The 24,243-nt window shown below is 45.1% G+C and overlaps 1 protein-coding gene across 3 annotated transcripts in view; it reads right to left on the bottom strand.

The window, feature by feature from the left end:
• LOC113407480 (protein odr-4 homolog) overlaps window positions 1-24,243 on the bottom strand; it is a 42,093-nt gene that overhangs the window by 2,686 nt on the left and 15,164 nt on the right. For 2 of the 3 annotated variants that reach the window (XM_026656055.2, XM_026656056.2), the window contains exons 9-13: window positions 23,884-23,952; window positions 21,672-21,800; window positions 15,663-15,753; window positions 12,940-13,125; window positions 307-399 (exon numbers count right to left, since the gene is read on the bottom strand). In XM_026656055.2, the coding sequence (XP_026511840.1) occupies window positions 307-399; window positions 12,940-13,125; window positions 15,663-15,753; window positions 21,672-21,800; window positions 23,884-23,952 (568 nt within the window). The remainder of the gene's footprint in view (window positions 1-306; window positions 400-12,939; window positions 13,126-15,662; window positions 15,754-21,671; window positions 21,801-23,883; window positions 23,953-24,243) is intronic. The other variant, XM_026656057.2, reaches the window with a different exon arrangement.

Here is a 24,243-nt window from a genome sequence, read left to right as displayed (position 1 = left end):
TAAATAAATAAATAAATAGCAAAACTGAGCCTTTGAAGAGTGAACCAAATAGCTTTTTTTTTTTTTTTTGGCCTAAAATCTCTGAACTTTTAGCAAGCACATAACTATTTGGCTTAAGCCCACTGAAGAACAAGTCACTTTTTTTCCCATTTACTAACCCTATGCTTTAAACTCTAAACTAAATTATGCCGTTTACTATGTCCTCACATCCTGAAATTACTATCAATATTGTGGGAGCAAATGACAGTGAAAGCCTATACATATCAGTTCAACAGTGCCTTAATGGGTTTATTGGAGGCAACATACCCATGTTTTGTTGAAATTTCAATAGCAGCGTTGCTTTTGTCAATTGCATCTGTTGCGTGTCATCTGTGTTGTCGACAGGTGGCTTTATATCAACTGCACGAAATTGAGAGACAAGTTTAGCAAAACCAACTATTCTTTCAAAGTTTATAAAAACACACCTATATTTTGCAATCACAATAATTCAAAAAGGACATTAAGTTTATAATTCCTGATCTGCTCTACCAGTGGACTATATTTACCATTTTGTATTATCATCAGTAGTAATGAAGTATCTGTACTGGAACTTGAGCTGTTCAACCTATTCATGATCTGGAAAAAGTGGTGAACAGTGAAGTGGCAAAGTTTGCAGACAATACAAAATTATTCACGATAGTTAACTCCAAAGCAGACTGCAAGGAATTACAAAGGTATCTAACAAAACTGGGTGACTGGGCAACAAAATGGTAGATGAAATTTAACCTAGATTTGTGCAAAGTAATGCACATAGAAAAAACACAGAAATATACAATGATGGGTGCTAAAATAGCTGTTATCACCCATGAAAGAGATCTTGGAGTCACTGTGGATAGTTATCTGAAAACTTCTGCTTGAAGTGCAGCAGTGGTCAAAGAGACATACTATTGTATGTCAAGAATTATTATGAAAGGAATAGAAAATATCACGCCACTATATAAATGCATGGTGCTCCTGCACCTTGAATACTGGTTCCAATTCTGGTCACCCAATCTCAAGAAGGATACACAGGAAATGGAAAAGGTCCAGAGAAGGGCAACAAAGATGATCAAAAGTACAGAATGGCTTCTATTGGAGGAGAGTCTAAAAGATTAGGGCTGTTCAGCTTAGAAAAGAGACAACTGGGGGAATATGGGGGAGATAGAAGTCTTTAAAATCATGAATAGTGTGCGTGGGGGGGGAAATTATTTACCCTGTCACACACACAAAAACCAGGAATCACCCAATGAAATAGGCACCAGGTTAAATACAAACAAGAGGAAGTACTTTTTCACATAATGCACAACCAACCTGTGGCACTCATTGCTATGATGTTGTGATGGCCAAAACTATAACTGGGTTCAAAAATGGAGGATAGGTCCATCAATGGCTATTAGTCAAGATCATTAAGCACTCAACCCCATGCTCAAGGCAATCCTATACCTCTGATGACCAGGAGCGGGCAGTGAAAAAACAGGTATGGATAACTCCATAATTGCCGTTCTGTACACTCCCCCTGAAGCTCTGGTACAGGCCACTGTTGGAGACAGGATACTGGGGAAAATGGACCAGGTCTAGTATGGCAGCTCTTATGTTCTTATTAGTAATAATAGTAGCAGCAGCATAGCACCAACAGAATGCTAAGTGCTTTACAAACCAGTTAAAAAGACAAAAAGGTAAAACTGTGAAAAAGCACTTAAGTGACTTACATTCCTAAGGCCCATTTTCAACAGTCACTTTGACATTTAAAGCCGAAGCCATTTTTCACAATTTTTCCCAGAACCTCCACTCCAAGAAGTTTAGAAGCTCAGGGCTAGAAGCTAAGATTTAAGCACATAACATTACTCACTTAAGTGGTTCCATTTAAGTCAATGGAACAACTGGGAAAACTGACATAAGTAGTTACTCAGGTACATAATCGTCCATAGGATTGGGTCCTAAACTGGGGCTTTACAAGAAGAAACTAAATTATCTTTTCTTAGAATGAAAAACAAACCTTCAGTTTTGTTTGTTTTACTGCACTTCGTGTCCTTGTGCTTTTGGCAGTAGCTGAAATGCAAGGCTGCATAGAGTACTTTTTTTAAAAATCATGACTAGAAATAGTTATAAAGAAGACCATAGAAACCACCATTTAGATGTGAAAATATTTAATCTATTATTGTTACAAGTAATACCTACGATTACATAATAAAGAGATTGGATGGGGGGGGGGAGAATATCTTTTTTTGGTTTATTTTGTGCATTTGACAGAACCTCATGTGTAGTTAGTTTCACCCATCCCCAACTGGATGTGTAGAAAAACTTATCACTGTGTAGAAAAACTCCAAAATATAAGAGAAAAATTTTAAATTGGGAAATCTGATTGTAAAACTTCCATTAAAGATGGGAATGGGAGGTGGTGCTCAGGGGCAATGTAATGACTGAAATTACTTTTCACTTATTTTTTAAATACTGGGTGGGTTTCAAGTTGACAATGCCTCCCGATGCACTGCCCTCCTGTAAACACATTGAGACTATATATATATATATTTAACAAGTAATATTAGTTAGACACACACATTGAACAAAGCATCCATTAACCAATGCAAAAATATGGCACATAGGGTTCCCAAACACTGAAGTCCTTAAATTTTTCCATATAACAAGTACAGTCCAGACAGTGGATATAAACATTTCTGTACACCTCTTTGTCTGTGTACTTGAATTCTGGCCAATTTTTGAGACCGGGAGAATAAAATTTAGAATCCAGCCCTGTGTCTATACTAAAAGTACCAATGGTTTGGTGGACACTCGTCCAGTTATAATTAGATTGAGCTCATTAACTGATTTCATACATAGAGGAAAACACATTGGCCACTATTGATTTAGACTGGAAATAAACCACTGATCTAAAGTTGAAGAGCTCTGTATCCCAGCCATTTAATGGTACTTTCAGAATATGTGAATTTTCCCCTTCAAGTATAAAACAGTTTTATGATTTACTTTAAGCATTCACATAAAAATTCACCCAGACTGCTTCAGGTGTGCAATAAATAAGTGACTACATGGGGTGACTCTATTAATACTAATCTGCCAATGGTGCAAGCAGGAGCTTCTATTGGCATTTTCTGTAAAAGTGAAGTTCCACTGGATTTAATCTGGGAAAAGTTATGCCTAAGTGTCGTTCCCCCCGCCCCCCGCAAGTATGTTTCAATGTGTTCTTGACCAGAATCCCTAAAGGCTGGCTTCGTTCTATTTAGAAAAAGATTTTCTACCCAGCAACTAATAATAATCATTTTAAAAACCACTTCTATTAAGGAGGAGCTTTGAGCACCAAGTGATTTCACATTTCTAAGTAATATACTCTAACTTAGTAACTTCATCTTTTAATGAAAGAAGAAGAACAAAAAAAGAATTTACAGCCAATTATCAGCAAATGTAAGGAAATGGAGACTGGAATCTAAAAATCATAATACAACCTGTCAGTTGCTGGGTAAATATCTGAAATTTATTGACCATTAAAGTGGGTATAGCATTCAAGTTAGTAGCATGAGGAAGATGAAAATGTATTGTTGAGTTGCAGCAACAAAATAATGCCAGTAGGATTCTAGCCTGCATCAAAATAATATATTATGAACATGACAAGGGAAATTATACAGGGAAATCTGTCTTAAGCAACCACTCAAGGGACCAAAGTCAATACTCACTGTAGGTAGCAATTCAACACAGGTAGAGAAGAATTGGACTTTGTATGTTGGGAGATACTCTGGGGTTGTCTTGTAAGACATGCTTTGCCTAAAGGAGTGTTTTTTCATACAGGTTTCACTGCACCATCGTATCATAGCAGGATATGGAGATACCACTTGCAGTATTATGTTATGCTGCAGTATTATATCTTGACTGTTATAAGTTACTTTTTGGATTAAGTCCATACATTTTGCAGAAGTAGAATCTAGATAAGGGAAGTTTTACTTTATCTAAATATAAACAAAACTCCTCATAAGTGAGGCTGCCAGACCCATTCATTAATCTAGAGGAATCACTGTTGAGCAATACAAGGCAGTGCCCTCTGTCTCACGCACTCATTACAGAAATTGCCACACTTCCAGAAGTACTTTCACCATTATATCATCAGCTATTGGAGTAAGTTTAAACTGGATCTGGGTTGATCAGATGGGTGGCCGGTGTATCATCTGAGATGACTGATGTATGGCTAGCTTATGAAATTCTAACGCCATATAACTTACACACAAATTATGTCATTTAAAAATCAACCAAGCTGCCTCCCTTTGTGAAAGCACGTTTCTACATGTTTTTACTCCAGAAACCAATAGCCTTATACTGGACGTATTTCAGCATAGCAACTAATGAATACAATTGCTTAGCAACTTATTTAATGGGATGCAGAGGTTTCAAGTGCTAATCAAGAATAAAACTTGGGTAATATGTTCATTTACTACAACTACAGTTACCAGAAGATTTGAGTATCAAAAATACCATGTTTTTCCACAGAAAAAATACATATGCTCATTGGTTTACAGTGTGTGTGTGTAGATCTGCAGTTCAAATATTACAGTGCAAAAAATAATTTGATATTTAAGAACCTATTAGAAAGAAAAGGTAGAAACATTGTGATCTTCTAAATATATATTTTAATAATGGTTTCAATTTCATAATAAAGTTCAGAATTTTGCATTCAGAAAGAAAAGACGGTTACTCACCGTTGTAACTGTTGTTCTTCGAGATGTGTTGCTCATATCCATTCCAGTTAGGTGTGTGCGCGCCGCGTGCACGATCGTCGGAAGATTTTTACCCTAGCAACACCCGGTGGGTCGGCTGTGGAGCCCCCTGGAGTGGCGCCGTTATGGCGCTGGATATATACCCCAGCCGACCCAGCGCCCCCTCAGTTCCTTCTTGCCGGCTACTCCGACAGTGGGGAAGGGGGGCGGGTTTGGAATGGATATGAGCAACACATCTCGAAGAACAACAGTTACAACGGTGAGTAACCGTCTTTTCTTCTTCGAGTGCTTGCTCATATCCATTCCAGTTAGGTGACTCCCAAGCCCCACCTAGGTGGCGGGGTCGGAGTGAGACATTGCTGTGTGCAGAACCGCTGACCCGAAAGCAGCATCGTCTCTGGACTGTTGCACCAGCGCATAGTGAGTAGCAAATGTGTGGACCGATGACCACACTGCAGCTTTACAAATGTCCTGGATTGGTACTTGAGCCAGAAAGGCAGTCGAGGAGGCCTGGGCCCTCGTGGAATGAGCAGTGAGGCGTGGCGTCGGTACACCGGCCAGGTCGTAGCAAGCACGAATGCAGGACGTAATCCAAGAGGACAGGCACTGTGAAGAGACCGGTGAGCCTTTCATCCGGTCGGCCACCGCAACGAAGAGTTGCGTCGTTTTCCTAAATGGCTTTGTACGGTCAATGTAGAAAGCCAGGGCCCTGCGAACGTCCAAAGAATGTAAACGTTGGTCTTGACGAGTAGCGTGCGGTTTCGGATGGAAGACCGGAAGAAATATATCCTGGTTTACGTGGAAAGGTGACACCACCTTTGGAAGAAAGGCAGGGTGGGGGCGAAGCTGCACCTTGTCCTTGTGGAACACCGTGTAAGGGGGCTCGGATGTCAGCGCCCTGAGTTCCGAGACGCGTCGTGCTGAGGTGATGGCTACGAGGAAGGCTGTCTTCCAGGATAAGTAGAGGAGTGAGCAGGTCGCCAATGGTTCAAACGGAGGCCCTGTGAGCCTGGAGAGGACGAGGTTGAGGTTCCACGTCGGAACCGGCTGTCGTTGCTGTGGGTACAGCCGGTCTAGGCCCTTGAGGAATCTAACGACCATCGGGTTAGAGAAGACCGAGGACGTGAGTTCTCCTGGGTGGAAAGCGGAAATGGCGGCGAGGTGAACCCTAATTGAGGATGTCGCCAAGCCTTGGTGTCTTAGGGACAGAAGGTACTCCAGTATCAAGGGGATAGGAGCCTGCGCGGGAGACGTAGCTCGTTGCTCACACCAACAGGAGAACCTCTTCCACTTGGCTAAATAAGTGGTCCGCGTAGAGGGCTTTCTACTTCCCAGCAGGACCTGTTGGACGGCCTGGGAGCATTGCCGCTCTGACCGACTCAACCATGAAGCATCCACGCCGTGAGGTGGAGTGACTGCAGGTCGGGGTGACACAGCCGGCCGTGGTCCTGAGAGATGAGATTCGAAGTCAAGGGGAGCGTGATGGGCCTCTGTACTGACAGCTCCAGCAGTGTGGTGTACCAGTGCTGTCTCGGCCAAGCGGGAGCGACTAGAATTACCCGTGCATGGTCCCTGCGGATCTTGAGCAGCACCCTGTGGACCAGCGGGAATGGAGGAAAGGCGTAGAACAGATGGTCTTTCCATGCCATGAGGAAGGCGTCTGACCGAGAGCCCGGGGCTCGCCCGTGTAGGGAGCAGAATGCCTGGCACTTCCTGTTGGCCCGAGACGCGAATAGGTCGATCTGGGGAAACCCCCACCTTTGGAAGACGGAATAAATGATGTCCGGGCGAATCGACCACTCGTGCGTCTGGAAGGACCTGCTGAGACGGTCAGCCAGCGTATTCTGGACTCCAGGCAGGAATGACGCCGTGAGATGAATCGAGTGGGCGATGAAGAATTCCCACAGGCGAATGGCCTCTTGGCATAGGGGAGATGAGCGAGCTCCGCCTTGCTTGTTGATGTAAAACATGGCCGTGGTGTTGTCGGTGAGAATCAGCACGCAACGGCCTTGTAGGAAGTTGAGGAAAGCCTGGCAAGCCAGGCGCACCGCCATCAGCTCTCGGACGTTGATGTGCAGGGCTAGTTGGGACGCGGACCACAGGCCTTGGGTATGGTGCTCCCCCAGGTGAGCGCCCCAGCCTAGAGATGAAGCGTCCGTAACTAGGTGGAGGGAGGGCTGCGGGGCGTGAAAGGGTACTCCTGCACAGACCGCTGTGCGATCCGTCCACCAGGCGAGAGAGGCCAAGACCGAGGCCGGAACCGTGACCACCATGTTCAGGTCGTCTCGATGAGGACGGTAGACCGATGACACCCAAGCCTGCAGTGGGCGAAGTCGCAGTCTGGCGTGCCTGGTTACGTATGTACACGAGGCCATGTGGCCCAGAAGGACAAGGCATGTTCTTATGGTGGTAATTGGAAAGGCCCTGAGACCTTGAATGACGCCTGAGATGGTATGGAATCGGCTGTCTGGCAGTATGGCTCGGGCACGTCTGGAGTCCAGGATTGCTCCAATGAACTCTATCCTCTGAGTTGGTACTAGAGTGGACTTCTCTCTGTTGAGTAGAATGCCCAGCTCGTGGAAAGTGTTTGTCACTATGCGGACATGAGCCTGCACTTGGTCTCTGGTGCGGCCGCGTACCAGCCAGTCGTCCAAGTACGGGAACAGCTGTATCCCTTGTCGACGAAGGAAGGCCGCGACGACTGCCAGGCACTTTGTGAACACCCTGGGAGCCGAGGACAAGCCGAAGGGAAGGACTGCGAATTGGTAGTGTACCCTGTTTACCACGAATCGCAGGAAACGTCTGTGGGGCGGATAAATTGCTATGTGAAAAAAAGCGTCCTTCATGTCGAGGGCGGCGAACCAGTCTCCAGGATCCAGTGAAGGGATAATGGTCCCCAATGACACCATGCGGAACTTCAACTTTACTATGAATTTGTTGAGTCCGCGTAAGTCTAAGATGAGCCGTAGACCCCCTTTTGACTTGGGTATCAGGAAGTAGCGGGAGTAAAACCCCCTGCCCCTTAGCTCCGATGGAACCTCCTCTATGGCCCCCATAGCGAGGAGCCCAAGAACCTCCTGTGTAAGGAGTTGCTCGTGAGAAGGGTCCCTGAAGAGGGACGGGGAGGGGGAGTGGGAGGGGGGGGCGAGGAAAACTGGAGGGCGTATCCCCCTTTCACCGTGCGAAGGACCCAACGGTCCGAGGTTATACGGGACCAAGCACGGTGGAAGCGGGAGAGGCGATCCCGGAAGGGGGGAACCGAATCCTGGAAATTGGTTGAGGTGCCGTCCTCGACCGCACCTTCAAAAGGCTTGTCTAGGCCCAGAAGGTGGCCTAGGCTGGCCCTGGTTCTGACCGGGTTGAGGGCCGGTCGACCTCCGCCTACCACCTCGACCCCGCCTCCTAGCAAAGTCCTGTCTTGGACGAGGCGGGGGAGGGTAGAACCGCTGAGGCTGGGGCCTGAAGGGTCTGCGCTGAGGCCCTGGGACATGCATCCCCAGGGAGCGCATCATCGTCCGGGAGTCTTTTAGATTTTGGAGCCTCGAGTCCGTTTTCTCTGAAAAGAGGCCCTGGCCCTCGAACGGTAGGTCCTGCAGGGTCTGCTGCAGTTCAGGTGGCAAGCCTGACACCTGGAGCCAGGAGATTCGGCGCATTGCTATCCCCGACGCCAGGGTCCTAGCGGCCGAGTCCGCTATATCAAGGGACGCCTGTAGGGAGGTGCATGCCACCCGCTTGCCCTCCTCTACCAAGGCCCCGAACTCTTCCCTCGAGTCCTGGGGAACCAGCTCTCTAAATTTCCCCATCGAGGACCACATATTGAAGCCATAGCGGCTCAGGAGCGCCTGCTGGTTCGCTGCCCGCAGTTGCAGTCCGCCAGCCGAATAGACCTTGCGTCCGAACAAATCGAAGCGCTTAGCGTCCTTCGATTTGGGCGCAGCAGCCTGCTGGCCATGTCGCTCCCGTGCATTGACTGATGACACCACCAGTGAGCACGGTTGGGGGTGAGTGTACAAATACTCATGTTCCCTGGAAGGCACGAAGTACTTTCTCTCAACCCCTCTGGCCGTGGGCGGAATAGAGGCCGGGGTCTGCCAGATAGTGGTGGCGTTGGCCTCGATGGTGCGGATCAGCGGTAATGCCACCCTGGATGGAGCATCCGCTGAAATGATCTGCACGATTGGGTCATGGACCTCCGCAATCTCCTCCACCTGGAGGTCCATATTGCGAGCCATGCGACGCAGCAGGTCCTGATGGGCCCGAAGGTCTATGGGAGGCGGCCCAATGGCGGATGTGCCCGCTACGGCCTCATCAGGTGAGGACGAGGAGGATGCCCCCGGTGGCAAGGGGTCCAATGGTTGGTCCTGCTCCAGGTGTTCCTGGAGTTGGGCATCGCCTGCCCCCTGGTCCAGGGCCTCTGCAGGTGCGGGCACTGGAGCCTCCACGTCCCTTAGGGGAGGGCGGGAGATGGTGGACTCTGGGGCCCTAGGCTCCGAACGGCCAGAGCGGGAGGCCGATAGGGGAGCTCCTTGTGCCTGGTGGTAGGCCCAAGGAGTCCAGAAGGACCAATGCGCAGGTCCTTGCATAGGGTCGTCGGTCTCCTGCAGGTGGCCGGCCTCCACTGCCTCAGATGACCGCGACACCGATCTCGACGGCCACGGCGGTGCCGAACCCGATGCCGTCGGCACCGGATGGTACGGTGCCGATCGGTGCCGACCGTAAGGCGATCTGTCCCTGTGCGGTTCCGGCGAACGGTGCCGGGACCTGGACCGGTGCCGATAGTCCCTCCGGTGCCGGGATCCCGATCTGGAACGGGACGACGATCTGGAGGAGGCGTGGTACCGGGAGCGGCCTCTTGAGCCCGAGTGGCGCTCATACCGGTGCCGGGAGCTGCGCCTCGACCCCGATCGGTGCCGGTCGTCGCGACGGTGCCGGGATGTTGAACGGCGCCGCGAGGAAGATCTGGGCCGCGAGTACGACCGGTGCCGAGGTGACAGTCGGCGCCGGGACTCAGAGCGGCGTCGGGACCTGCTTCGGGATCTGGAGCGGTGCCGAGAGACTTGTGCTGGCGACGGTGGGCGCACCAGGGCAGGTTTCCCTCTGGACTGCAGCACACGTGGAGCCACCGGTGCCGGGAGTTGCGACGGCGCCGGCTCAGTGAGGGCGATCAGGTCTCTCGCGGTAGCGAAGGTCTCCGAAGTGGAAGGGAGACAAGGTTCCACCACCAGCCTTGGTGGTGAAACAGTCTGCACCAGACTCAACGGCCTCGGTGCCGGAGTCGACGGTGTGGCCGCCTGTCTTTGGCGGTCCAGCTGCGGACGCGGCTCTACCCCCGGCACCGGGGGAGCCGGTATCTTCGCGGCAGCAACGTCGCGCGCCTTGCTGGCCTTCTTATGGCCCGGAGAAATGGATCGGTGCCGAGGTTCTTTAGGCGGGCGCGGTGCCGACGTCGGTCGGTGCCGAACAGTCTTTTCTGCCGCACCGGTCGGGCCCGCCGGGGCGCTGCGCACCGAAGCGCTCGGTGCCGGGACAGGGCGCGCCGAGGGAGGATCCGGACTCAGAGCCGCCTCCATCAGGAACTGTCGGAGTCTAAAGTCCCGCTCCTTTCTTGTCCTCGGCTTGAAGGCCTTGCAGATAGGGCACTTATCTGCTGGATGAGTCTCTCCAAGGCACTTCAAGCAAGAACTATGCGGGTCGCTGGTTGGCATATGCTTCCCGCAGGACGCGCACGGCTTAAAGCCAGGAGCCTTGGGCATGGGCCCGGCTGTGCGCCGGGGGGAAAAAGGGGAAAAACACCCCCTAAACCCCCGATAACAATATACAACTATATATATACACACACAATACACTAACTAACTAACTAACTTGAAAACTATCTATATAACTAACTATAACAAGAACAATGAGAAGCTAGGGAGTGTGGAGATCAGCTAAGCCGCGCTCCACAGTTCCAACGACCGTCAGGGGCGGTAAGAAGGAACTGAGGGGGCGCTGGGTCGGCTGGGGTATATATCCAGCGCCATAACGGCGCCACTCCAGGGGGCTCCACAGCCGACCCACCGGGTGTTGCTAGGGTAAAAATCTTCCGACGATCGTGCACGCGGCGCGCACACACCTAACTGGAATGGATATGAGCAAGCACTCGAAGAAGAACAACCTTTTTCAGTCAGCATTTAAAAAAAATCTTCATAACTCTGGTCAGGCTAATGTTGCTGGGGAAGGGGAAAAAACCCATCAGGTTTATATGGCTCTGTGATAGCGTTCCTACAAGCACAGTTATCACTTTGGGAGCTGTTACTCTTGAGAAGGACATTAATGGACGTGGTTCACAGGATGGATTAGAAAATAAATAAATAAATAAATAAATAATCAATCTGTTCTTCGTAGTAACCCAAAGAAGATTAAAGCCTAGCACACACAATGCCCAAGTCTAAAGCACAATTGATAGAATGCTGTGTACAATTACCTAGTGCAGACGCTTTCTAATGCCAATACTCTCTGTCCTTTAAGATCTAGCAAAGGCAAACTTCCTTACAAAGAACAAGTGAACGATAAGAGATTACAGCTACTAAAATTGTATTTGTGTTAACCTACTCAACGTATTTAATCCGTTAGTGCCAGGAGCTAGGATTTAGTGAAGCCAATTGCTAATGCAAAGCTTTCGGTTGTTCATGTCAAAGCATTGAAGTACCTTGGAACTACAATCTGAGAGTTGCTTATACTTTTCAGATACGACTGGTTACTTCTTACTATTTTCCGTTTTAAAATGTTAAAGACTGACCCACTGCAGTGGGTCATTAGCAGGAGCCAAATGAAAAGATATAGTAAAAACGCATTTGTGACCAGCAGAACTATGTAATTCTGAACAGAAATATGGAACTCATCACAATAAATGAGCACAAGAAATCTCATTCCAACCTACACAGTCAACTCTACAGCAACGTTTCACATTTTCCTCTTCAAAAATATGCAGGTTTGAAGCAATGAAAGTGATACTAGCTATGATAAAACCAGAAAAGTATTAAAATGTTTTTGACTTAAGACATTACAAAACTATAGAATAAAACTCCTCTAACCATATTGGGGGGAAGAGGATGGGGGGAACACAGAGAGAGAGAGCGAGAATGAGCATGCCTCAGATATTAAGATATATTATGGGCTGTATTCTCCAACCACAACATTTGACTGTCTCACCATGGAAAGGGCTATTTTTTCCTTTTGAGTTAGCCAGCCAGCAACTGCGGTCAGGTGATATAGGACTGAAACTCTATATAGCTAACTATACCACAAAATACTTCTAATTTAAAAATAGAAAAGTATGAAAAAACAACAACTCATAACTGGAATACAAAAGTTATATATATGAGTGTTAATTATGATGAAAAAAGATTTATTTAGCATGCAATGAAATTCCATGTTAATTACCTTAGAGAGCACTCCCCCACCCCAAAAAAGTCTTGCACAATACATTTGACACAGACAAATTCAAACTCAGAATAATGAGATAAAAATCCCAAACAAAACTCCCAAGAAAAATGCTGGAAATACATTTTTACATTTACTGTGAAAACATTTGTTTTGATGAAAACATTGTTCTAGTTAAAATATTGAGCTACTGAGCAAGTTCTTGACTAAAATATAAGAGGTCAGAAAGTTCATATGTGGTGCAGTTTTTGTCTCTTAGGCTTTAAGAAAATTATTTATAAATGCCTCATGAAATAAGGTCACCAATAACTCAGACACACTGAAATCATGGAGTTTTAAATTAAATTAGATTACTTTCTTGATTGAAGCCATGTATATTTGTACATTGCTACAATAAAAGATTTAAGATTATTTTTGCATTTTTGTGGATTGTGACTAATACCAACATTTTTGCCATCTTACCTCGAACAAAGCTCTAGATAGCTGAAGTGCTGATATATGACACAATCCATGAGAAAGCAATAACATATCCAGTAACTTATTATATATAAAGATATGACAGCCTTAAGCATCTTATTCTGTAATTTAAGTAAGTATATTTAAAAGTGTAATTACACTAGTATACACAAGAGCTACAAGATATGAGGTTTGCATCAAAGCTTAAATCTGGCTTTCAGCGTAATGTAATGAACCTGAATAAAGTCTGTTTGTGCTGTTGGTTAATTTATCCATAAACCCTGTTGTAGTCTAATTTGGTTCTTTACTCAGATGCTATATTTACCTGTGTTTATTTCCTCGGCTATCTGTATAGCTTCCCCGTGCACAACTTGATCCAACATCTCAAAAAAACGCTCTTGGATTTCGCCAGCCGTTTCATCTCCAAATTTATAATCACACAGCATCACATTTGATCCAGCAATAGAGACAAACACTCTGTGAGGCAAGACATGATATTCTCTCTCAGAATCTAGGAAGAAAGGAAAAGGAAATACTATACAAGAACTTGTATAGCTATGGTAAAGACTTTTCAATAATCAGCACACATTATACAAACTGTTGTAAAAAGGACTGTCCAAGGCATCATGTAAAAGTTTGATTTCAAACATTTCCAGCCTAATTGTTACTGTTTTATGTAAGTTCTAGCCACTTATATTTGTAAATGGAAATTATATTCCTACTAACTAAAACTTTTCATATATTTTTCATATAACCTCTCTTCAGTGGTCCTTAGAAATAGGCAAAGGACCTTAAAAATGATTATGAGTTGAGAATGTTGACCAGGCCCTTTAGAAATGATACAAAGAGCACTCTCATGAAGGTTGGAGATAAAGGAGTTGATGCATGTGCCAAACAGTACACAATTTCAGCATCATAAAGGATAGCAAACAATTAGTTACTGTTTTATGTAGTTAACAGCCATGGAGTACAAGTGCCACCTAAAGAGAGAATGGAAAACTGCATGCAAATGGTAAAATCTACTACTGCCACATTCCCCATTTTGGATAATGTTAGCTAAAATAATACTTACAATGAGGTTATTTCTCAGTACACATAGCACCATAAACATAACTTAATGTCATCCTAAAGTAGATGATGAAGACTATTTGGCAGCATTCCATTTTCCTTTTAGCTAGTCAAACAGTTACTATTAAAAAAAAAACAAAAAACAAAAAACCCACACACACACCACAAAAACAAAAAAACCCACAAAACACCATAAGACATTTTCCTCCTCTCCAACTTAGCAGATCTTAGGTAGGAGAAATTAACATTTCACACAGTTGATGATACAGCATTTTAAAACATTCCTTTAAAAGTATTATACAGTATGTAGGATAATGAATGGAGTTTGAAGGAAAATCTAAGCACGAACCAACTGAGATGGTATTGATATACTAATTTGGTCTTAATGTTTGTAATTATATTAAGATAGCAAAGTTTACTATTATGGAGAATAAATGTATGTAGTGAAAATAATTCTGGCCTTGGAATTAATACAAACCCAGATAGCCTTGTAATTCATTCAATACGCTGAGCTGACATGCAAAATATATACCTTTTTATTTAAATGTTAAGTGAATTTTGTATATTATATATATAGGAAACCTCAGAGGTGAAATACTGGAGACTTTAACACCACATGGGCTACATTTGTAAATCTGGATAGGAGCATAACAATTCCCATACTGGATCAGACCGGAGGTCAATCTAGTCTAGTATCCGGTCTCTAACAGTGGTCAACATAAGATGCTTTAAAGCAGACGTGGGCAAACTACGGCCCATGGGCCACATCCGACCCCATAGCTCCCGGCTGGCTCTGGCCGGGTGTCGCGGCTGCAAACTCCTGCTGCTGTTAAGGGGGAGGGGAGCAGGAGGTCCTGGGGGCCAGTCAGGGAGGAGGGGGTGGTTGGATGGGGTGGAGGTTCTGGGGGGGTCGGTCAGGGAATGGGAAACAAGGAGGGTTGGGAGTGGAAGTCCCGGGGGGCCTGTCAGGGGGTGGGGATGTGGATGGGGTCGGGAAGGCAGTCAGGGGACAGGGAGCAGGGGGGTTGGATAAGGGGGTGGGATCCTGGGGGGCAGTTAGGGGCAGGGGGTCCCAGGAGGGAGTGGTCAGGGGATGAGGAGCAGAGGGCAGTTGGATAGGGGGTGGGAGTCCCAGGGGGGCTTTCAGGGGCTGGGGCAGTCAAGGGACAGGGGGGTTGGATAGGGGGCAGGGGTCTCGGGAGGGGGTGGTGAGGGGACAAGGAGCAGGGAGGGTTGCAGGTTCTGAGGGGGACAGTCAGGGGGCGGGAAGTGGGAGGAGGCGGATAGGGGGCAGGGGCCAGGCTGTTTGGGGAGGCACAGCCTTCCCTACCCAGCCCTCCATACAGTTGCGCAACCCCGATGTGGCCCGCGGGCCAAAGAATTTGCCCATTCCTCCTTTAGAGTAAGGTGTAAGACTCCTGCTGCAGGCAAATGTGGTATGGTCTGTCCCCCATATTAGGTTTCCTCCAGATCCCTAATAGTTAGGATATGGATAATTCCTTTTTGAATCTTGCCAAGTTCAGTATATTGTTTATTGGGTGGGGACATCACAAAAATAATTGGCTGATTCTGACTAAGTATCAAAGCCCTTCTGTATTAGAGATCTTGATGCTGCGTCCAAGACTATGGGGTAAACCTTACTGTACTCAGGGTCAGCTATGCCAAGAAGGGAATAAAGTGGAAGTTTAATTTACAGTCAGAGCAAGAAGGCATTTAATAAACATTATAGGGGGGAAACGCAGGCCAAAAGAACAATGCCCGAAGTTGAATGAAATCCTTCTGAACTGGACAGCTGAAAAAAGAGGCAAAGGAGTGACAAGTAGAATTTGTGTTGCCGGATACACTTTTGTTTCCCTCTAACTACACCCAGATTTCAGTACTGCAGATTGAATCCTGATGACGATCAGTAAGGAACTCCAGGAAATCAAAAGGCAAATTACATTAGAAAAAGATAATTTGCTTTCTTCTCTAGGCTCTTACTTTTTTTGTCGGGTGCCTCATTTATAAGCAGATCTTCAAACAATATTGCACAACGATCAGAGAGTGTGTTTATTATATCCCTCTTTAAAGCCTGCAAGGACAAAACAAAACAAAAAACACAATAAACACCACGCCAGCCAGTTTGCAAGGTATTTGTGATTATCAAGAAACAAACTGTGTGTATAAAAAAAAAAAAGTCTCAGTTTGTCCTATACATTTAGGCCAACTTAACTGTGATATGTATTAACAAAATCAAAATATAAAAAACAGGAATAAAAAAAAAGCCTGACCAAAAAAAAAAATTTCCCTTTCAGTTTTCCTACCATAACAACAAATCATCAAGAAGTGTGGCTTTGTTATTATCTGTTTTAAATAAGCTTAAATATTGAAATTAAAGCATATGACCAAACTCAGGAGACTGGGTTATATTCTTGGCTCTACCACAGATTTCCTGTGTTTTCTTAGCCAAGTTACAGGCTCTCTTTAAAACTTGCCTATTCCCACAATGATTTTGAGAAACTTAGCCCTGGTCTACACTACAGGGTTAGGTCGATTTTATAATGAATGCGTCTACACAAGCAACCCCGTACATCGACATAAAGGGCTCTTAAAATCGACTTCTGTACTCCTCCGCAGCGAGGGGAGTAGCGCTAAAATCGACCTTGCTGGGTCGAATCTGTGGTAGTGCGGAAACAAATGGACATTATTGTCCTCTGAGAGCGATCCCAGAGTGCTCCAATGTGACCGCTCTGGACAGCACTTTCAACTCCGATGCACTAGCCAGGTACACAGGAAAAGTCCCAGGAACTTTTGAATTTCATTTCCTGTTTGGTCAGTGTGGCGACCTCAGCAGCACAGGTGACCATGCAGTCCCCACAGAATCACAAACGAGCTCCAGCATGGAGCGAACAGGAGACACCGGATCTGATTGCTGTATGGGGAGAAGAATCTGTGCAGGCAGAACTCTGATCAAAAAGAAGAAATGCTAATACATATGCCAAAATCGCACAGGGCATGATGGACAGAGGCTACAACAGGGACACACAGCAGTGCCGTGTGAAAGTAAAGGAGCTCAGGCAAGCCTACCAAAAAACAAAGGAGGCAAACGGTCACTCTGGGTCAGAGCCCCATACATGCCGCTTCTATGATCAGTTGCACTGCATTCTGGGGGGGGACCCTACCACTACCCCACCGTCCATGGACACCTGCAAGGGGGGAGTCTCATGCAACACGGAGAAGGATTTTGTGGATGAGGAAGAGGAGGAGGAGGAGAATATGCAGCAGGCAAGCGGTGAATCCATTCTCCCCGGCAGCCAGGACCTTTTCATCACCCTGGAGCCAAATCCCCCAAGGCAGGATCCCTGACCCTGAAGGCGAAGAAGACCCCTCTGGTGAGTGCACATTTGTAACTACACTACAGGGTTTAAAAGCAACAGTGTTTAATGTTTGATTTGCCCTGAAGACTTGGGATGCATTTGCGGCCAGTATAGCTACTGGAAAAGTCTGTTAACGTGTCTGGGATGGAGCGGGAATCCTCCAGGGACGTCTCCATGAAGCTCTCCTGGAGGTACTCTGAAAACCTTTGCAGAAGGTTTCTGGGGAGGGCTGCCTTATTTCATCCTCCACAGTAGGACACTTTACCACACCAGGCCAGTAGCAAGTAGCCTGGAATCATTGCAGCACAAAGCATGGCAGCAAATGGTCCTGGGTTTTGGTCGCATTCAAGCAACGTTCAGTCTGCATCTTTCTGTGTTAGCCTTAGGAAAGTGATATCATTCATGGTCACCTGGTTGAAATAGGGGAATTTTTGTAAGGGAACAGTAAAAGGACCCCGTTCATGCTGGGCTGTTTGCGCTTGGCTAAAAGGGATCATCCCTGAGAATAGCCACACGGTGGGGGGAGGGATGAAGGGATCATCCCAGAGAACAGCCACGCAGCGGGGGGAGGGATGAAGGGATCATTCCAAATAGCCACGCAGAGGGGTGGGAAGAAGCGTGTGCTGCACATGCACCCGAAAACCACAGCCCCTCCTTTTAAATGGCAAACCCAACTGGCATTGCTTGCTATGGGAAAGGAGGGCGCTGCAGTTTGAAACCATTCCCACATGTTATGAAGGCGGAAGAAGTCAACCCAGCGTACCCTTTGGCTTACCATGGCTGCCTGGAAACCGAATTCTGTTGCCCAGCCATGTGTGATGTGTCACCATACCGGCAGGCACTCAATATAAAAGGCAAAATGCAACCTTCTACCTAAAGCACATGTGCTGTCTGCTGTGAATTGCTTGATTCACTGAGAACAGAAGGGAGACTCTTTCACAGAAATGTTCTCATCTTAAATTTTACTCTCCCTTTTTATCTCCCCTGCAGGTGCAAATGTTTCTATGCTCCCCGTATCATCTCCATCCCTGAGTTTATCGCAGATTAGAAGGCGAAAAAAACGCACTTGCGAGGACATGTTTTCCGAGCTCATGCAGTCCTCCCGCATTGATAGGATACAGCTGAATGCATGGAGGCATTCAGTGGCAGAGTCCAGGAAAGCATTAAGTGAGCGCGATGAGCAGAGGCAGGATGCAATTCTGAGGCTAATGTGGGAGCAAACGGACATGCTCAGGCATCTATCTGGTGGAGCTGCAGGAAAGCCAACAAGAGCACAGACCGCCGCTGCATCCACTGTACCACAGCCTGCCCTCCTCCCCAAGTTCGATATCCTCCTCACCCAGATGCCTAAGAACACGGGGAGGGAGGCTCCGGGCACCCAGACACTGCACCCCAGAGGATGGCCCAAGCAACAGAAGGCTGTCATTCAAACAGTTTTGATTTGTAGTGTGGCTACAATAAGCAATGTGGCCTTGTCCTTCCCTCCTCCTCCATTCCACCCTGGATACCTTATCAGTTATCTCCCTTTTTTTTTTTTTAAATTAATAAAGAAAGAATGCATGGTTTCAAAACAATAGTGACTTTATATCCTTTGCCAGCTGTGATCGAAGGGGGGAGGGTGGTTGGCTTACAGGGACTTAATCAACAAAGGGGGCGGGTTTGCATCAAGGAGAAACACACACAACTGTCACACCATAGCCTGGTCAGTCATGAAACTGGTTTTCAAAGCCTCTCTGATGCGCAGTGCAGCAACTTGTGCTCTTCTAATCACCCTGGTGTCTGGCTGTTCAAAGTTGGCAGCCAGGTGATTTGCCTCAACCTCCCACTCTGCCATAAACATCTCCCCTTTACTCTTACAGATATTATGGAGCACACAGCAAGTAGCAATAACAATGGGAATATTAGTTGCGCTGAAGTCTAACCTAGTCAGAAAACAGTGCCAGCGAACTTTTAAACGTCCAAAGGCACATTCTACCACCATTCTGAACTTGCTCAGCCTGTAGTTGAACTGCTCCTTACTACTGTCCAGGGTGCCTGTGTATGGCTTCATAAGCCATGGGAGCAAGGGGTAGGCTGGGTCCCCAAGGATAACTATTGGCATTTCAACATCCCCAGTGGTAATTTTCTGGTCTGGGAAGAAAGTCCCTTCTTGCAGCTTTTCGAGCAGCCCGGAGTTCCTAAAGATGCGAGCGTCATGCACCTTTCCCGACCATCCCACGTGGATGTGGATGAAACGTCCCTTGTGATCCACCAGTGCTTGCAGCACCATTGAGAAGAACCCCTTGTGGTTTACGTACTGTTTGGCAAGGTGGTCCGGTGCCAAGATAGGGATATGCGTTCCATCTATCGCTCCACCACAGTTAGGGAACCCCACTGCAGCAAAGCCATCCACTATGACCTGCACATTTCCCAGAGTCACTACCCTTGATAGCAGAACGTCAGTGATTGCATTGGCTACTTGAATCACAGCAGCCCCCACAGTAGATTTGCCCACTCCAAATTGATTCCCGACTGACCGGTAGCAGTTAGGCATTGCAAGCTTCCACAGTGCTATCGCCACTCGCTTCTCAACAGTCATGGCAGCTCTCATCTTGGTATTCCTGCGCTTCAGGGTGGGGGAAAGCAACTCAGAGTTCCAGGAAAGTGGTCTTACGCATGCGCAAGTTTCCCAGCCACTGGGAATCATCCCATACCTGCAACACTATGTGGTCCCACCAGTCTGTGCTTGTTTGCCGGGCCCAGAATCGGCATTGCACTGTATCAACCAGCCCCACTTCTGCCATGATGTCCCATTTGCCACAGCCGTGCTTTCAGGAACGCCTGTTACCATGTCCTCATCACAATCGTCCTTGTGCTGCCGTCTCTTAGCCAGGTTCTGCACATACTGCAGCATAATGAGCGAAGTGTTTACAATGCTTGCAACAGCAGCGGTGAGCTGAGCGGGCTCCATGCTTACCGTGCAATGGCGTCTGCACGGGTAACCCAGGAAAAAAGGCACGAAATGATTGTCTGCAGTTGCTTTCACAGAGGGAGGGAGGAAGGAGAGTGACGACATGTACCCAAAACCACCCGCGACAATGTTTTTGCCTCATCAGGCATTGGGAGCTTACCCATAATTCCAACGGGCAGCAGATACTGCGGGAACTATGGGATAGCTTCCCACAGTGCACCGCTCCGTGAGTCAATGCTAGCCACGGTAGTGAGGATGCACTCCGCCGACTTATTGCCCTTAGTGGGGACATACACAATCGACTGTATAAAATCAATTCCTAAAAATTGACTTCTATAAAATCAACCTAATTTTGTAGTGTAGACATAGCCTTAATTCATTAATGTCTGAAGTGCTTGGCACTCCACACAGAAAGCGGTGATAGAATAATTAGGCTATCGAGACAAATACTGCTCTCACATACGCTCCTCCTGCATTAAAACCACTCACTCCATCGAAACCAATTAGAGTACAATATAGCCCGTTACTATAACTGGTATGTTAAATAAAACTGTTTTATGTGGTTAGGGGGTTTCCTTTTGTTAAACGAAATAGAAGTTATCTGTTTATGGTGCTTTTTAGTTATTTGGAATGCTAGTTTGATTTTAAAAAGGTGTTTCTAGTCAAAAGTTAGTAATGTTAAATTTATAAAACCTGCTTCATCATGTCACAATATTCTCTGTGTTGTGTTATTGATTTTAATGTATTTTAATTATGAACATTAATGGGGACAAGATTATGGCAAAACTCTTACACACTTTGTGGGTTCAGTGTCCAATGGGGCTTGAATTTTATCCTTTGTCTTTAGTTTGGCTATGTCTACACTAGCAACTTTTGTCGGTATAACGTATGTCACTCAGGGGTATGAAAAAACACCCCTCTGAGCGACATAAGTTACACCAACAGAAGCGCCAGTGTAGACAGCACTATGGCAGCGGGAGACACTCTCCCACCGACATAGCTACTGCCCCTCGTTGGGGGAGGTTTAATTATGTCAATGGGACAGCTTTCTCCCATCGGCATATAGCAACTACGAACAGAAGTAGGAGATTATATGTATGATTTCAAAACATGTGGTCTGTTACCACGCAGAAGGTTGCAACATGGAAAAATACTGACTGTCCATGTTCAGTACTTTTTTGGACAATATTAGAAGTGCAGCAGGACAACAGAAAAGATCACTTTGATTTAGAAGTACTACTCTTTCAAGTACATTTTAAGAGAGTAGCTGGAATATCTAATCTGCCTACATTTTTCCTCTAGCAAGTACAAAAATACGTAACATACAAAAGTCATTCCTTTAATTTTAAGAAAACTTTACACCAAGCATTACCACCACTAGACTAAGAGTAAGTTAGGATTTCTTAGGAGGACAAAAAAAAAAAACCAAAAAACCACTAGAAGAGACCTAAAATGAACTGCTTATAAATAAAATTAAACTTTTGAAAAATTTATTTTCTTGCACAATAAAAAGGACTTCCAAAAATTCCAAACTATCACTCTAGCTATCTGGAGTTCAGAATTTTTGGAGCCCAGTTTGGACCTCTATTATCCTACCAAAGACAAAGGTAGAACAATAATTTTATGGTTCCAGTAAAATATTTGGGAAAAGCAATGAAGGAGAGTGATCACTACATTCAATACCTGAATAGCATCTTTAACTTTCGGCTTGTTATTATGGATGTAAGCTCTGCATTTCACAGCACCTTTAAGATTTATGAAACCACTGCAGACTTGCACTGTTGCTGTAGATCTATGGCCTGAACTCTGGGACTGAAAGATAAACGCATTTCAATTATAATGTTAGCTATGCATCTGCAATATGGTCAGTCATGAAGCCACAACATATTTCAATTAACAGCACTTAAAATGTTAAGTACTTGGTAAAATGTGTTATTTCCCCCTCACAGTTTATACCTTTTAGCAAGTAACTTAAATATGAAGATCTGTCTTAACAGTTTTGTCCTTTTCCAGTTGGTAAACTCTTTAAAATTTGCTTTTCCAGGAACTTATACTTTCTTGCAATTCATGTATTTTATGTTTACTTCTCATCAGCATGCAAATAGACATCAATGGTGATGCTAGCAAGGTTGTGAAAATAGCTCCCTCTGCTTGTTTTTGAAGTTTGATCACTACTGTTTCAACTAAAAAAATCATGTAAGCATTTTGCACATACTAGGGCTATAGAATTAATTTTATTTTCAAACAGCTTGTTGCTAATATTAATACAGTATCTTTCCAGTAGCCTCCCTTGTACACTATTTTTTTAAGCCTTTTTTTAAGTGACGGAAAGTTTGTCTACTTACTGTATTAGTAAGTATAATCTAGAATATCTACGTTGTGGTGTTTGAGTATTTTTCTTAAAGCAGAGTCATCCACCAGTCCGAGAATTAATTAGGAAGAGATATTTTATCTGGTCATATCAAAGCTAATATCCATGGAGTCCTTAACCTATTTTAGGGCAAACTATAATGTTTCTGTGGCAAGAGGGAGACCATTATGGAAATCCCTTCAGTTCGATGCTCTCCCTTGACTACCCCAAAGACGTTCACAGAACAATTAGTGATTCCAGTATAAACAATATTGTTGGAGACAGATAGCTTGACTGTAAACATCTGCCCTTTGCATAGACCATAAATGGGCATGTCTCACAAGAAAAATAACTTGCATTATTACTATTTTGATTAAATTTAAAGATGTCATGAATTGTGCGTAACCTTCAACAGGCCACTTGGGCCCTGATCACAAAAGCCATTTGAAATAAGGCGCTTTTTGGCATTTTTTTTTTTTTTTTGGAAGGGAGAGTAAATAAACCACTGAATCAACTTAACTAGGAATGTAATGGATTCTTCATCACCTGAAGTCTTTAAAATCAGACTGGATGACTGTCTTCTAAAACAGTGGTTCTCAACCAGAGGTATGTGTACCCCTGAGGGTACTCAGAGGTCTTCTGGGAGTACATCAATTCATCTATATATTTGCCTAGTTTTACAACAGGCTACATAAAAAGCACTAGCAAAGTCAGTATAAACTAAAATTTCATATAATGACTTGTTTATACTGCTCTATACAATACACTGATATGTAAATATAAAATAAATCAATAGGAACGTAAATATTGTAATTATATGGCAAAAAGAAAGTAAGCAATTTGTCAGTAATAGTGCGCTGCAACACTTTTCCATTTTTAGATCTGATTTTGTAAGCAAGTAGTTTTTAAGTGAGGTGAAACTTGGGTGTACACAAGACAAATCAGACTCCTGAAAGGGGTACAATAGACTGAAAAGGTTGAGAGCCAGTGTTCTAAAAGATATATGCTCTAGCTCAACCAGAAGGTATGGGCTTGAATCAGAAACCACTTGATAAAAATGATATGGTCTGTGTTATATAGAAGGTCAGACTAGATGAGCACAACGGTCCCTTCTGGCCTTAAGATCTATAAACCTTTTTCATGCATGTTATCCCATACAGCCACACAAAGCCGCACTGAAGTAAATGGAGCCTTGTAGGTGCAGGATTCTGTCCAAGATGAGCAGTTTACAGAACTTGACATCTCTAGGCCTCAGTTTCCCTCCCCTCCAACTATACTACATGATCCTCAGATGTTAGGTGTTCTATCAGGACCTGATACTCCCACTGAAGTCAATAACTTGGATAAGTCCCTAAGTACCAGGATTATGTTAATTTGAACAAGAATTACTCCCTATAGTGGGAAGTAGTTATTTAAAAAAAAAAAAAAAAACACATCATTTTCAATTTTTATTTCATGTCCCTTTTTTAGATTAGGTATCTGAGAATACAGCTTTATGAAATACTGCACTTAACTTTACCGGCATTTTCCACACACAATGCTTACCAATTGCGTCAGAACCTTCACATCAAAGGGTTGAATACTGTGTTGAATATTTCCTCTTGAAGACTTTTTCTGAGATAAAAGAAAGGAAAAAATGGTATATGAAATATATAGAGCATTTATCTGTGTCTACCATATCTAGGTGCTCCACTGGCCCGTAGCACTGTAGTACCAGTTTGTAGATTTTAGAAAGAAAATTGAGATATCGAAACAACCTTAAGGACACAGTTAACTAAATGTTAGGAATCTTTGGGAAAAAATTATTAGTAGTGGTTTTAGTACCAAAACAACTGCACAGTTTTAGATGATCTCATGAGAATCTTCTTGAGTGGCTCGCTCTTTAGCTCCAAAAACTGCAACAGC

Source organism: Terrapene carolina, unplaced genomic scaffold (assembly GCF_002925995.2).
Source record: "Terrapene carolina triunguis isolate 2854851 unplaced genomic scaffold, T_m_triunguis-2.0 Scaffold211, whole genome shotgun sequence".
In the NCBI taxonomy this organism is placed as follows: Eukaryota; Metazoa; Chordata; order Testudines; family Emydidae; genus Terrapene; species Terrapene triunguis.
This window is presented reverse-complemented; position numbering and strand designations above follow the sequence as displayed.